Consider the following 12,069-nt stretch of genomic DNA (forward strand, 5'->3'; position numbering starts at 1 on the left):
ATCCCCGCAGCTCATCCTAATAAGCAAATTGTCCAAATATTCACAGCTGGGCAGCAGCAGTACAAGGTTCACATAGATGACACAACCTTCTTATACAGAAAAGAGACAGACCTAGACTGTCACAACTGTCTGTTTCTGAAAAGAGGATATGAAACTGTGGAATGGAGATATGATGAGGAAGTGGAGTCATACACTCAGCACATGCTCTAAAATGGCCCACCCACACTCACCTCTGATCGATCATGGGTCATGTTGTCATATAGCACATGCCACGCTGTCATCCCCCTGGTTTTTAAGAAAAAGTCCAAGTTTTGCTGACAGGGTTGTTGTCGTTTGTTTTGCCTAATTGTGTGTCCCCAAGGGAACTCCAGATTACCACTAAGACAGTTCACAGTACACCTTTGCTTAGTCTAATCACAAAGCAGCAAGAAAACTGTTCACGTCACGGAAGATGTGTCCATATGGCAAACAGATGAAGCTGTGTTTACACACACCTGATGCTCTTTCACACTAGAGTACATCCACTGAACCAAGCAAACCTGCTTGTCTGTCTTAGCATTTGTGTGTGTGTGAGGGCGTGCACGCCCCTCTGCGGATACGGTGCGGGTCTTTGTTTACCTGAAGAAAATTAATCACTGACACTTTCAAGCAGGCAAACTCAATGAAGATGAGCGTTCATAAAAACAGCATTAAGACAGAAAATGTGCTTGTCAGGATGGAAGCATACTAACAACAAAATCCTGCTAAAAGAAAGAATGATCTTCATTGATATGATCACCTCTCATGTAATATTCCCATCCTCCTCTGTATTCTCTTAATGTCTGCTGGCCAGCTGGGCCGGTTGCAGCTGTGCAACTGGAAAGAGTACAAGTCCATCAGCTGTCGACACTGCTCTACATGCTCGCCTGTGACCTCTGACTTTGCTGACAGTCACCTCAAAGCCAAGTGTGTTTATGACACACACTTTTTTCCTGAAACCCTGGAAACATACCTGTTTTCAGATCAGAAAAACAGAAAGCTATTATGTGCAGAACAAGCCTATTAACACTATTTAACTATTAACTAGTATTAACTATTTAGAGAATGTCATTGTTCAGATTCAGAACAGCTTCTCTTGCTGCAGGAAAAGTTCTGTTTTCAACAGAGATTATGACAAACTTTATGGATGATTTGTATGATCAACTGCTAAGAAAGCAACCCATTTGATCTAATGTACATGCAAGTAATGAAGTGTTCTTGGATAGAGGATAGATTATTTACAGTTGTAAGAAGTACCGCATTATGCACAACCCATAACAAGCTCAATGGCAACCTTTCTGAATCCAGCTGCACGTACTGGTCGGGCGCAACAATCGTTTTATCAAGACAAGACAACAGGAATAAGCCAGCTGCAAAACCTTTATGCAGATGTTGTAAATATCTAATGGCTGATAGATATAGATTAGTTGCTGTAGCATTGGGATTCACTGATATTTGTAGTTATAGCTATCCTGGCTTGTACACCCAAAATTAAAAAACAAAGTATCATGATCAATTTTTGCATTAATAGCAATTTTAGTCCGTGTTTATTTCTTAGAAAATTAAGATACTAACATTTACTCCTATGTTTCCAAAAGATTGTCCACATTTCCTATTTAAGCATGCTTCACTGCAGATGGAAAGCAACTTTTTGATAATATACAGAGTTCTGCTGATTTCTTAGGGAGGCCAGGTGCTGTTCACCTTCCCAGCATCGTTTGATCATCTGGGGGAAGAAAGGACTCTCTCTCTATCCTCCAAGCAGAAAACCATATATGACTATACATGACATGTCAAAAATTTACTTATTTGTTAGGATAAAGAGAATGTTGAATTTAAAATGTCCAGGGACAATATAATACAGTTTAATTTGAGAGAACTTACCATTTGTTTTTATACATATTATATAAAGGTTTTTAGTTTTTTCTTCCCTCTGTGAAGCTTTTCAAATTGTCATTTTAATTTTAAAAAAGTAAAGTAAGAGGGTTTACATTTTTCATGCTGTAATGCCATTTGTATTATCATGTACATATTTTTTTTTTACCAAGCTCTATGATTTCATGAATAATTCTTGCATTTTACAGTCATTCCTATGATCATTATATAAACTCGCCCAGTGTAACATGATTAAGCTGTGCGAAAATAATCTAATTAAACTCATTTATTTACATGTGAAATTTCTGGATTTGTTACAGCTAAACTCTGAGCCAGTGCTGCTACGATGTGGGCCCATCTCTGTTATTTGGTTACATAACAGAGATATTTTCATTCATGGACTAAATAAAGAGCAAGCATTGGATACAGAGAGTAATGTCAGAGTTTTAAATTACTCTAATGCTGCAAAGTATACACAAGTTCCTAAGACTAGTGGGGTAAACAGGCTCTCTTCATTTGTGTGCTATTACTACTCAGTAATTGAACACAACCCCCAGCATTGAATTTCTGTCTGATTATTTTTTTTTACATTTTGCAATGACAAAATGCTATGTGCTTAATTAGAAGTTTGATAGACAAGCACAAGCAGAGCATAATTCTGAAGTGGAAAGTAAAAGATATATGGTTGCGAATATTGTTAGAAATAAAACTCCTACCCATGTGGTGTGCATTCATAATATATTCAACTTCCATAATTTAATCGTTTGCCAAACTATCTTTTGCAGCAAATGTAGCTGTAAGTCTCTACCAGCTTTGCCCAACTAGAGACACAAGAGTGTGTCCATTCCTCTTGACAACAGCTCAAATTCAGCTAGATTCAATGTTAGCTGCATACAGTATATGTGTAGCATTAGACTTGACCATTAAAACACATAAATGTGCATTGACCTATACTCATTGTTCTGCAGGCAGGTGAACCTTCACCCCAGTTCCAAAATTTCTCCAGCCCTTAAAGTTTCCTTTCAGAAAGGCCTTCCAAATATCTGCATCCATGCTACAATCAACAGCAACCAGTTTCCCTGTCTTGGTTTAAGAAAACCCTCCACACAGCAGGCCAGGTGACTTCCAAGAGCAATTGGTTGCAATGGATTTCACTTGGAGGAATCAAGTTCATAAGGAATTTGTTATTTTTCAAGACACCGCATCCATCATTTTAAGCACGCTCACTGAGACAGTTAAACCCTGATCACTGCAGATTATGCTGCTCTGTGCAGCACAACATGTCTGATGACACAGGTCAGACACACAGAGGTGAAAGATCAGAGTGAGACCTAATGCCACTTTGCTGTTACAATGCAAGTGGCATGCAAGCTGAGAAGGCAAGAATTCACCACAATGGAGGGAAAAAGCAAAAAACAAAGACATATGAAGAAATCTATTTCAAAGTAAGATGCATATTCACTGAAAGATAACAAATAAAGCGAGCTTGACATTTGCTGGCTGATCTCAAATATTAACAATGCCCTAACAGGCATAACCCCACGATATACACTCAATAAAACACACAGAGACTTCAAATAAATTCTGGCCAACAAAGGAGTGCATCTAGTCAGCATTGCCTTCGTTATTTCTGTGTTGGCGCCATGCAGGACTGTCAGGCAAAGGGCTTGAATAAGCAGCAGAGCATTACACACTGTACAGTTTACAGTCACTGCTTATACATAGCAGCATACTCCACTGCTGAGGTGTTGTCACTGATACCAGCCAGACTATTAGCTTATAAATGGCAAGAAGGGTTGCTCCCTCCAGACTCACAAATGACAGTAAACGGGAAGCATGTACTGTTTAATGCCTTGTCAGTGTGTTTTACATTTATCTTGTTTTCCACCCATAATTACAATGACAGAAGTAATAAATCTGGCAGTGGTATTTCAAATAAGCTGACGAAAATGACTAGGGCTTCTTTTTCTGCGAATGTAATAATAATTTATTTAATCTGCAAATAATGTATTAAAGCTCACTAAGAAATTAAAGTGGTCTACAACCAAGATAAAACAAATTGGAGCAAAGTCATGACCAGAATTGCATGACTTGTAATGCTTAATATATGTAGGTATGACATGGGTGGGAAAACCCATGGAGTAATATTCTGGAGTTAGGGAGAAACATGTGTGACATAAACTGAAGCAGTACACTTTACAGCATATTCCTTTATATGTCAATTAACGACATTTCTGGGTGTAAAGCAGGAAATGCGCACTTAAAATCCCCTCCGCGGGAGGTGTTTTAGCCTGTGCTTTATTCTAATGGTGCCGCTGAAATATAACTCACCCGCTCTGAAGGTCAGGCAGAACGAGTCAGGTTGAAGAAAAGTGCGCGTCCGCTTCCGTGAGCCCGGATAGCAGACCCTCCAACAGCTTTCAAACAGGAACGGGGAAATAAAAGTGCAAAGCAACACAGAAACAAAAGTTCAAGAGTTGTAGGTGCCTGTGTATTTTCACATACTGACAGCGGACAACTGCTCGCACTTCGGTTCCTAAATTGTTTTCGTTTTGACGGTCGAGATGTTGTCACAACTCAGAGCGTCTGCGGTCACCTGTGCCACCACCAATAGAAAAACCGCTAATGGGATTGTGGGAAATGTAGTTTTTGCTCTCTCAGCTGTTCGTTGTCTTTTTTGGACGAAAACGTGTGTCAGGTAAAGTGAGATTATAGGCTATGCCTATGTTGGAAAGGCCCAGTCAAAGCCGAGACCTAAATACAATTATTGACAATCGTTGGCGAGATTTTAATTGATGTTCCCAGGTGTATTTCGTCAAAAATCTCACTGAGTAGCTTGAGCTATTTTCCAAAGAACTGGGGTGAAAAAAAATCTAGTTGTGAAAAGCTGGTACAGACCTCTCAAATATATTCTGCTGTAATTGCAGTAAAAAGCAACTGTAAAAAGTATTGACTTGGGGGACCTGAATACAAATGCAACCCACTTTTGAGTATTTTCTGTTTTTATAAAATTAACAACCATGCTTCATGATGGTAAAACATCAAAATTTGTAGATATGAAGCACTTAAAAGTGAAAAAGTTCTAAGTATGAACACTTGCAAGATTCTGTTTTTGGTTTTCTTTTAGGGTGTATGACCTACTTTTTTATAGAGATTAGGTTATTTAAGACGCATTTCATTGGCCACTATGCTTTTTATTACAAAGTTGTATTTTATTAGTACATCTCAAAAATGTTAATGTTGTGAAACGATTAAATACTCTTCTGCTCATTTCAAAAGGTTAAACCTATATATTACCGTAATCAAATTTGTTACACACGATGAAATATTTCAAGCTTTTGTTTCTTGTAGTTTTGATGATCGTGGCTTGGAGGTAATGAAACCCCAAAATTTGATTTCTCAGAAAATCAGATATCAAATGTTAATTTAAACTGAGATGTTAATTTCTACGTACTCAGATTTAGCCTCATTTTGCAAAAATTAGTGCATCAATGCAGATGAATCTGGTGAACTTTTAGAAGATTCACTTTCATATTTTGACAAAAAATATTGAACTTTTTCACAATATTCTAATTTCTTTAGATATACATGCATAATTTTTTTTGGATTATGTTTTGCTTTTGTACTCTATACATGACTGACAGCTAGTAGAGTTATATTTTAGTTAATATGGGTGACAGAGAAAAGAAAGCTTCAATATAAGAATAGAAGAAGGTTCTTTAATAATCGGCCCTGTTAGTAAAGGTAATTCTGGTATTTCCATTACGTTTTTGCTCTTGCTTCCTATATTGTGAATATATAAATATTTTATATAAAATAATAGATAAAATTAAACATGATTAAAATATTTTACACTTTCTTTTCAAATTTCTAGGGCTAGCAGAGAAGACCCTACTGGCCCTGACAGCCACTCACTGAATATATAAAATTCTTCCTGTGCTATTTTTACTTGACTGGTTTAATACTTACTTTGTTGCCATCAGTCCTTGTACACAGAATAAATCAATGCTGCCAGGTTTTTAGTGAGCAACCTTTGGGGGTTGGGGGAGGGTGTTTCAGTTTCACTGAGAACTCATTGAACCACATTGGTACATGTATGGCGGTTATGCAATATGCACTCATATCATATGTTGAGCTCAAGCTCTGGACTTCACAACACACAATATGTTGGCACACAACATATTGCTTTCAAGGCATATTGCAATGTAGAGCTTCCTGTTAGCAAAACAGTTTTATCTCGGTTTATTTAACAAATAAGCCAATCAGATTTTAAAGGATAATATTGTCTTTTGTCATGAAGATACCAATTTGCAGCATGTTAAAGGCATAAGCAAAGTTAAAGAAAAATGTGAACAGCTTTCCTAAATATTTATTGCATGTAATACCAAGTGTAACCATAGGAGGGAAGCATAAACATTGAATTGTTCTCCAAAAAGAAACCAATCTATTCCTTAAAGTTGCTATATGTGCTTTAAGTTAGTGGGGAGGTTAAATTACCTCCCGCCCACCATTAAAAACAGCATTGTTATCCATCAGTGGCTATACCTTTATAGTTCATTTTCATTTAAGAAATAAGATTGAAGAAACTTGAGTGAGCAGTAGTTTTATTGAAATACAATGTGTACATTATCAAAGTCACTTTCATTTGATAAAGCTAAATCACCAAACCACCACTAACCTAAACATCCAGTTGTCCTTTTGTAATTGATAAAACATCTAACAAGAATTTTAATACTACAAGGACATGTTGTTGATTCAATTACGTCTATTTCCTTGGCTGCAAATCAAGGAAATATTTGACTGCAAAACAAATATGGTCAAACCAATGAAAATGGTAGCACTGTCCCCATCATATAGCATAACTGGTCCAACTATAACATTCTACCCAAATGCACAACACTGCCTGCAGCAGTAAATGGCACAGTTTGGTCATGTGCAAGAAAATAATTAAGCATTCACCAAATAAACTGCTAAAAAGAAAAACCTGTTGAATCAGACGACAATGTCTAAAGTAAATTATATATATTGCCCCTTTCTTGTAAAACAAGAGATGAAAATAGTCAGATGTGTCTCCCAGTAAAGATAAACCAGAAACTGATTGAAAGGAATGAAAGTCCCTTGATAAAATGTATCAAATCTCAAAGAAAATCTGCCAAATAAGTGTAATATGAGAAACAAGCATGAACCAACTGCTGAAATAATAGTACTAAATACTGCCCTGTTGATTTAATATTTCACCTTAAAGGAACCTTAAAGCAAATTTCCAGATAATCATCTGGAAAATAACTATTTTCCAGATGATTATCTGGAAATTTGCTTAATGGTCAACACCAGTCGATTCAACCAAATAAATCTCTCTCTTAGCCATGTGGCTACAGCTGAAATATTCACATAATTTCATCAAGTCAGCGCTTCCTTTTTATACGTATAATAACCAAAATGTCCCATTGATTGTGATTTGGTTTTCTGTTTTATGATCAGTGTAGGATAAACAGCAGGGTCCCTGATTTGCTGTGGTGGGTTCCAACAATCTTATGTGAAGGTTAACAAAGGGTACAGTGGATGCCACCAGTCCATGAGCTTCACGCTGTGCACGGGATCTAACACAACCTGCGTCCCGCCTTGATCCCCTCTCTTCCTTCCCCGCTGCACAGGCGAGTCCTGGAACACCAGACGGACACGGTGGTGACGCATGTCCGTGCTCACATTGATCGTGAACTGTTAAAACGAGAACATCCGATTAGGGTGGTTAGTGTTGGAGGGAAAACTTTGTGGGTTAATGTCCATTTTTGAAAATAACAAAATATTACAATCTGCAGCTCAGAAACATTTGTTGTTCAGACTGCACAGAGAGCTTATCAATGTTATCAGGATGGATTCAAATATTGAATTAGTCCTTGTGTTTTAGTGAAATCATGTTTTACATCACATACAGGCACGTCTAAAAAGTATAATAGCACACAAAAGTTTCAATAGTTTTTGTCATTCATTTTAGAAAGTGAAACTAATTTATTCATTTCACAGAGTGAAATATTTCAAGCCTGTATTTCTTGTCATTTTGACGACTCTGGCTTACAGATCAATGATAGCCAAAAACTGTCTCTCAGAAAAATCAAACATTGTGAAACTGAAACACTGGAAACTCGTGGTGTCACATCCTAATGAGCTAATTAACACGAAACACCAGTAAAGGTTTCTCTAAATGGTTTCTCAGTCTGGGTCAGAAGGCTACACAATCATGGGGAAGACTGCTGACTGGACAGATGTCCAGAAGACAGTCACTTTACAAGAATGGTGAGCCACAAAAGGTCATTGTTAAATAAGCGTGTTGTTCAAAAAGTGCTGTATCTAAGTACAGTCATAGAAAGTTGAGTCAGCATTATGCCCCGTGAGTCTGTGTAGGTCATAATACACCCATATTATAAAATGCTGTATTGAACATAGATTTTATGTATTGTAATATATGAAACTGTAATTTAGGGTTTCACCATCTGTACGCCAAAATCATCAGAATTTTATAACAAAGAAAGGCTTGAAATATTATAATTAATGTGTGATGAATCTATAAGAGTCTGAAAATGAAAAAAATAAAAATATTGAACTGTCAGGACATCCATATTAATTATCATTTCAACTATCAGGGTAGCACATACTTGTGATAAAGCACAACATATGTGTCCAGAAATAAAAGCTACTTGCCAGAGTAAGTGTGAGGCCCATGACTACAGGAATGAAGATGTAGTTAAGTGTGGTGACCTGAAGCACACAGCAGTCAGAGTCTGAATTCATATGAACGTCTTCATATTGTTTGGGCAGATGCAAAGACTTGGCACAACCATTCTTAAAGTGTCCCTGCATGGATGGAGATGAACATAGAAGAACTCAGACAGCTGTCACAGCAGGGGTCATCGCAAGAAAAAACTAACAATTTGAACAAAAAAAAGTGCGAGTGTACTTTAAAAATAGACATCCTGCTACCTGCTTTTTAAATTTGAAGTTGAACTCCCACAATGCTTCTGGTCGAGTCCCTGACACCTTTTTGACCCAGAAGAGAAAACACTGAAACAACAGAGAATAGGTATTTAAAAGCACATATTTATAAAGTCAAATATCAACTGACAAAACAGTTTTCATATTAATCTTATTCTTCTTCTAGGAAAAATCTTAAAAGTAAACTTAACAAAATCTGCCTTACATTTTAAGCCTTTACAATGCAACCTTTGTTCTGTCACAGTGGAGTTCAAACCACAAACAAATCAGGTTCAATTTGCCCTAGACTCACCAGATATTTCAAACACTGATGTGTTTAAATTCATCTTGGCCACTACTTTTACACAGAGCAAGCAGGTCACATGAAAATGCACTAAATGTTAACATACCTTGGAATTGAGCAGCGTTGTGGGCGTGGATTCTGGCAGTGCAGGACTTTTTGAAACACGCAAGCTAAACGGCTCGTACAAATGGAAAAGGGAGCGAATCACACAAGCCCGTAGACAGCGCATCCTATCTATACAGTCAGGCTGAAGGCGAAACGGCAGATCAACTTCAACCCTGTAGTACCTTTAAGGAAAAAAACAGCAAATGGGAAGGTTTGAGAAAAAATATATTTACGTTTTTAATTAAGTGACAGGTCCATTTTTGCCATTGTTTTATTGCTCTACTGTTTTGAACAGACGAACATGAGAAAAATTATCGAAAAGACCCAGCAGGTGGCTCCACTTGTTGCACTTCAGCTACAGCTCTCTGCTGTCTGAATTTAAGCATTACACAAAGACGGGCAATTCCAGCCATTAAGAGCCAGAAACTGGTGTTTTCATGACTAGACACACCTGATTTAAATGAGAAAAAAACTGGAAGGATTTTGTAGAACTTAAAGCTGAGAAGATTACTCGGCTGTAAGATTCAGGCATTTCAAAGAAGGGGCACATCTATACACACACAGGACACCAGACCACCACCGACCCTTTAATATGAAATCTCAAAATTGAATCAGCACCGATTAAATCAATTCAATTAGATTAAAATAGCTCCAAAATATTTTCAAACGTTGGCCTTTTTAAGATGAGTTCAAAAAGTTAAGTGCTGTTATTAAACTGTATAACTTAATTATGTTTTAATACAATATAATACAGAAACAAGATTTAGTTCTTATTCTGAATATGATGCCGTCTTAAAAGCTGTATTCTGAGAATAGTCACATCATGCATACTAATGCAACTTGGAGAACAATAAAAAAGCCAGGAAAACATCAAAGTAAAATTTTTTACTAAATTATTTAAAGACATCACATAAAGTGAGACAAAGATCTGGATGTCCGTGCCTTGAAAGCAAATAAAATTCCCCTTTATCTGTTACCTGCAGATAAAAGTCATTTATAAGATTTTATGAAGACAAATCTGTCTTAAAAGACAGAAACATGTTTAGTGAATTTAAATATATATATATTGTAGTTTCATTCAACAAAACCATAAGCAAACATTTTCTGTTTAATTTTCAGCCCCATAACTCCTCTGTTTGGCAGTAAAGTAGTTAACAGATTTGGAAAACAGAGAAAGTGAAATTTTACTTTCAGTATTTGCAAGAGACATTATACGTGCCATTTATTTTGATTTTAAGACACACCTTACATTAAAAAGTTATGTTCAAAGATTCAGTTTGAAGTCAACTAAAAACTAGTCAAACCATGAGAAACCACTCAGCCAATTTGGGTGAAAAAAAATCACCAGCATAAAAATTAAATATGACTGTACACAAACATCAGGGTGAAATCCCTATTTAAAACCTGGTTTCCAACAATTTAATTAAAAGAACTTCATAATGGATTTTAACACTTAAGGCAAGTGTCATATTGCCTGCTGCTTTGCTACAAAAGTTTGAAATCTTTTAAAAGATTGTTGTAAAAATATGGTCGTAATATTAATGGATTACTTTTATTTTTATTAAATGAATCCTATGCTTCTATTTTTTCCCACAATTTGAAAAATATTAATGATCACTCTATTTAAAAACATTTTACTAATGCATAATTGTATGGTGCATTTACTAACCTGAAGAATATGAGAATTTTGTGTTTACAATCTGTAAGTCTCTTCTCAATGTATTGCTATTAAAACTCATTCTTTTCAAAAATTTCCTAGTAACCCCAAACTAGTCACCTTCTGTAGAGTCTGGTCCAGAAAGCCGCAGTGCAAGTGACTGTCCATGCACTCCTGCAGATCAAAGAAAATTTGCACACATCCTCAGGTCGAATGTAGGAGGAAAGCACCAACCAAATATCTACTGGATAGTCCTCCCCATCGCTGCTCTCACTGCTCTCTGGGAAGGCAAGACAGGGAACACCGAATAAACTTGAAATAAGTGACCACTTTCACCATGAACTAAGTCAAAGAAATCAATGAAACTGCACCTTTCTTTCTCTTGTTTTTCTTCTTGCGGGTCACTTTCGTTTCACTTTCCCCTTCATCGTCCTCTGGGTCATCGCTGCTGCCCACAGCGTCTGCTCCGACACTCGACGCAGACGAGAGGACTTCCTCCACCGCCCCCTGAGAGGCTTCCAACCCACACAGCAATTTTACTGAAACATACGCGATTCACAGAATTAAACATTTTAGTCTTCTTCCCATTTAGGACACGGCAGTTGCTCTTCAGACAGTTTTTACCTTCTTTTTCAATCGCATTTGCGACAGCTTTCTTTACTCTACCCGACTTCACAACGGCTGGGTCAGCGTTAGCAAAATCAGCAACAGTGACTGAAAGAGCAGGCAGAAAGTCTCATAAATAAAACAATGCATTTAGATAATTACATGTCAATGTGACTAAACTGAATGTATATAATGCTTAAGTTCTTGTCCGTCCATGTTTTACGAAGTTGAACGTGACTTTATAAAGCTGAGTAACTATGCAAACTCCAAGGCTCTGTCACAGATTAAAGGCTAGCCTCCTCCCAGCTATGCTACCTGATTCGCAGCAAACGTCTCCGGCCTTAAACTTCAGCCGTTTTCGGTTCCCTTTCTTGGGCATGTCGATAGCAGTGATATATAAGCGACTAACGGGGTTGTGAGTCCTGCCATGGCTCTATGGCAAGCCGAGTTAAAGAGAAAGACAGAAAAATGTCAGGAAAATTAAAAATGGTTCCGCCAGGGTCTTCAGCCATCATGGAATGACGTCACATACTAA

General features: G+C 37.1%; 2 protein-coding genes across 3 annotated transcripts in view; both read right to left on the reverse strand.

The window, feature by feature from the left end:
- tfeb (transcription factor EB) overlaps window positions 1-4,470 on the reverse strand; it is a 37,207-nt gene extending 32,737 nt beyond the window's left edge. For both annotated transcript variants that reach the window (XM_032550155.1, XM_032550156.1), the window contains exon 1: window positions 4,225-4,470. The gene's annotated coding sequence lies outside the window, so the exon portion shown is untranslated. The remainder of the gene's footprint in view (window positions 1-4,224) is intronic.
- A 2,010-nt stretch (window positions 4,471-6,480) lies between these two features.
- tmem183a (transmembrane protein 183A) lies at window positions 6,481-12,069 on the reverse strand. Its single transcript, XM_032550305.1, has 8 exons — window positions 11,850-12,069; window positions 11,553-11,642; window positions 11,300-11,467; window positions 11,049-11,208; window positions 9,273-9,453; window positions 8,872-8,952; window positions 8,593-8,745; window positions 6,481-7,611 (listed from the first exon to the last, which is right to left on the reverse strand). The coding sequence occupies exons 1-8, from the start codon at window positions 11,911-11,913 to the stop codon at window positions 7,426-7,428; spliced, it is 1,083 nt and encodes a 360-aa protein (XP_032406196.1). The 5' UTR covers window positions 11,914-12,069; the 3' UTR covers window positions 6,481-7,425.

The sequence above is a fragment of the Xiphophorus hellerii genome, chromosome 20, assembly GCF_003331165.1.
Source record: "Xiphophorus hellerii strain 12219 chromosome 20, Xiphophorus_hellerii-4.1, whole genome shotgun sequence".
Lineage (NCBI taxonomy): Eukaryota > Metazoa > Chordata > Actinopteri > Cyprinodontiformes > Poeciliidae > Xiphophorus > Xiphophorus hellerii.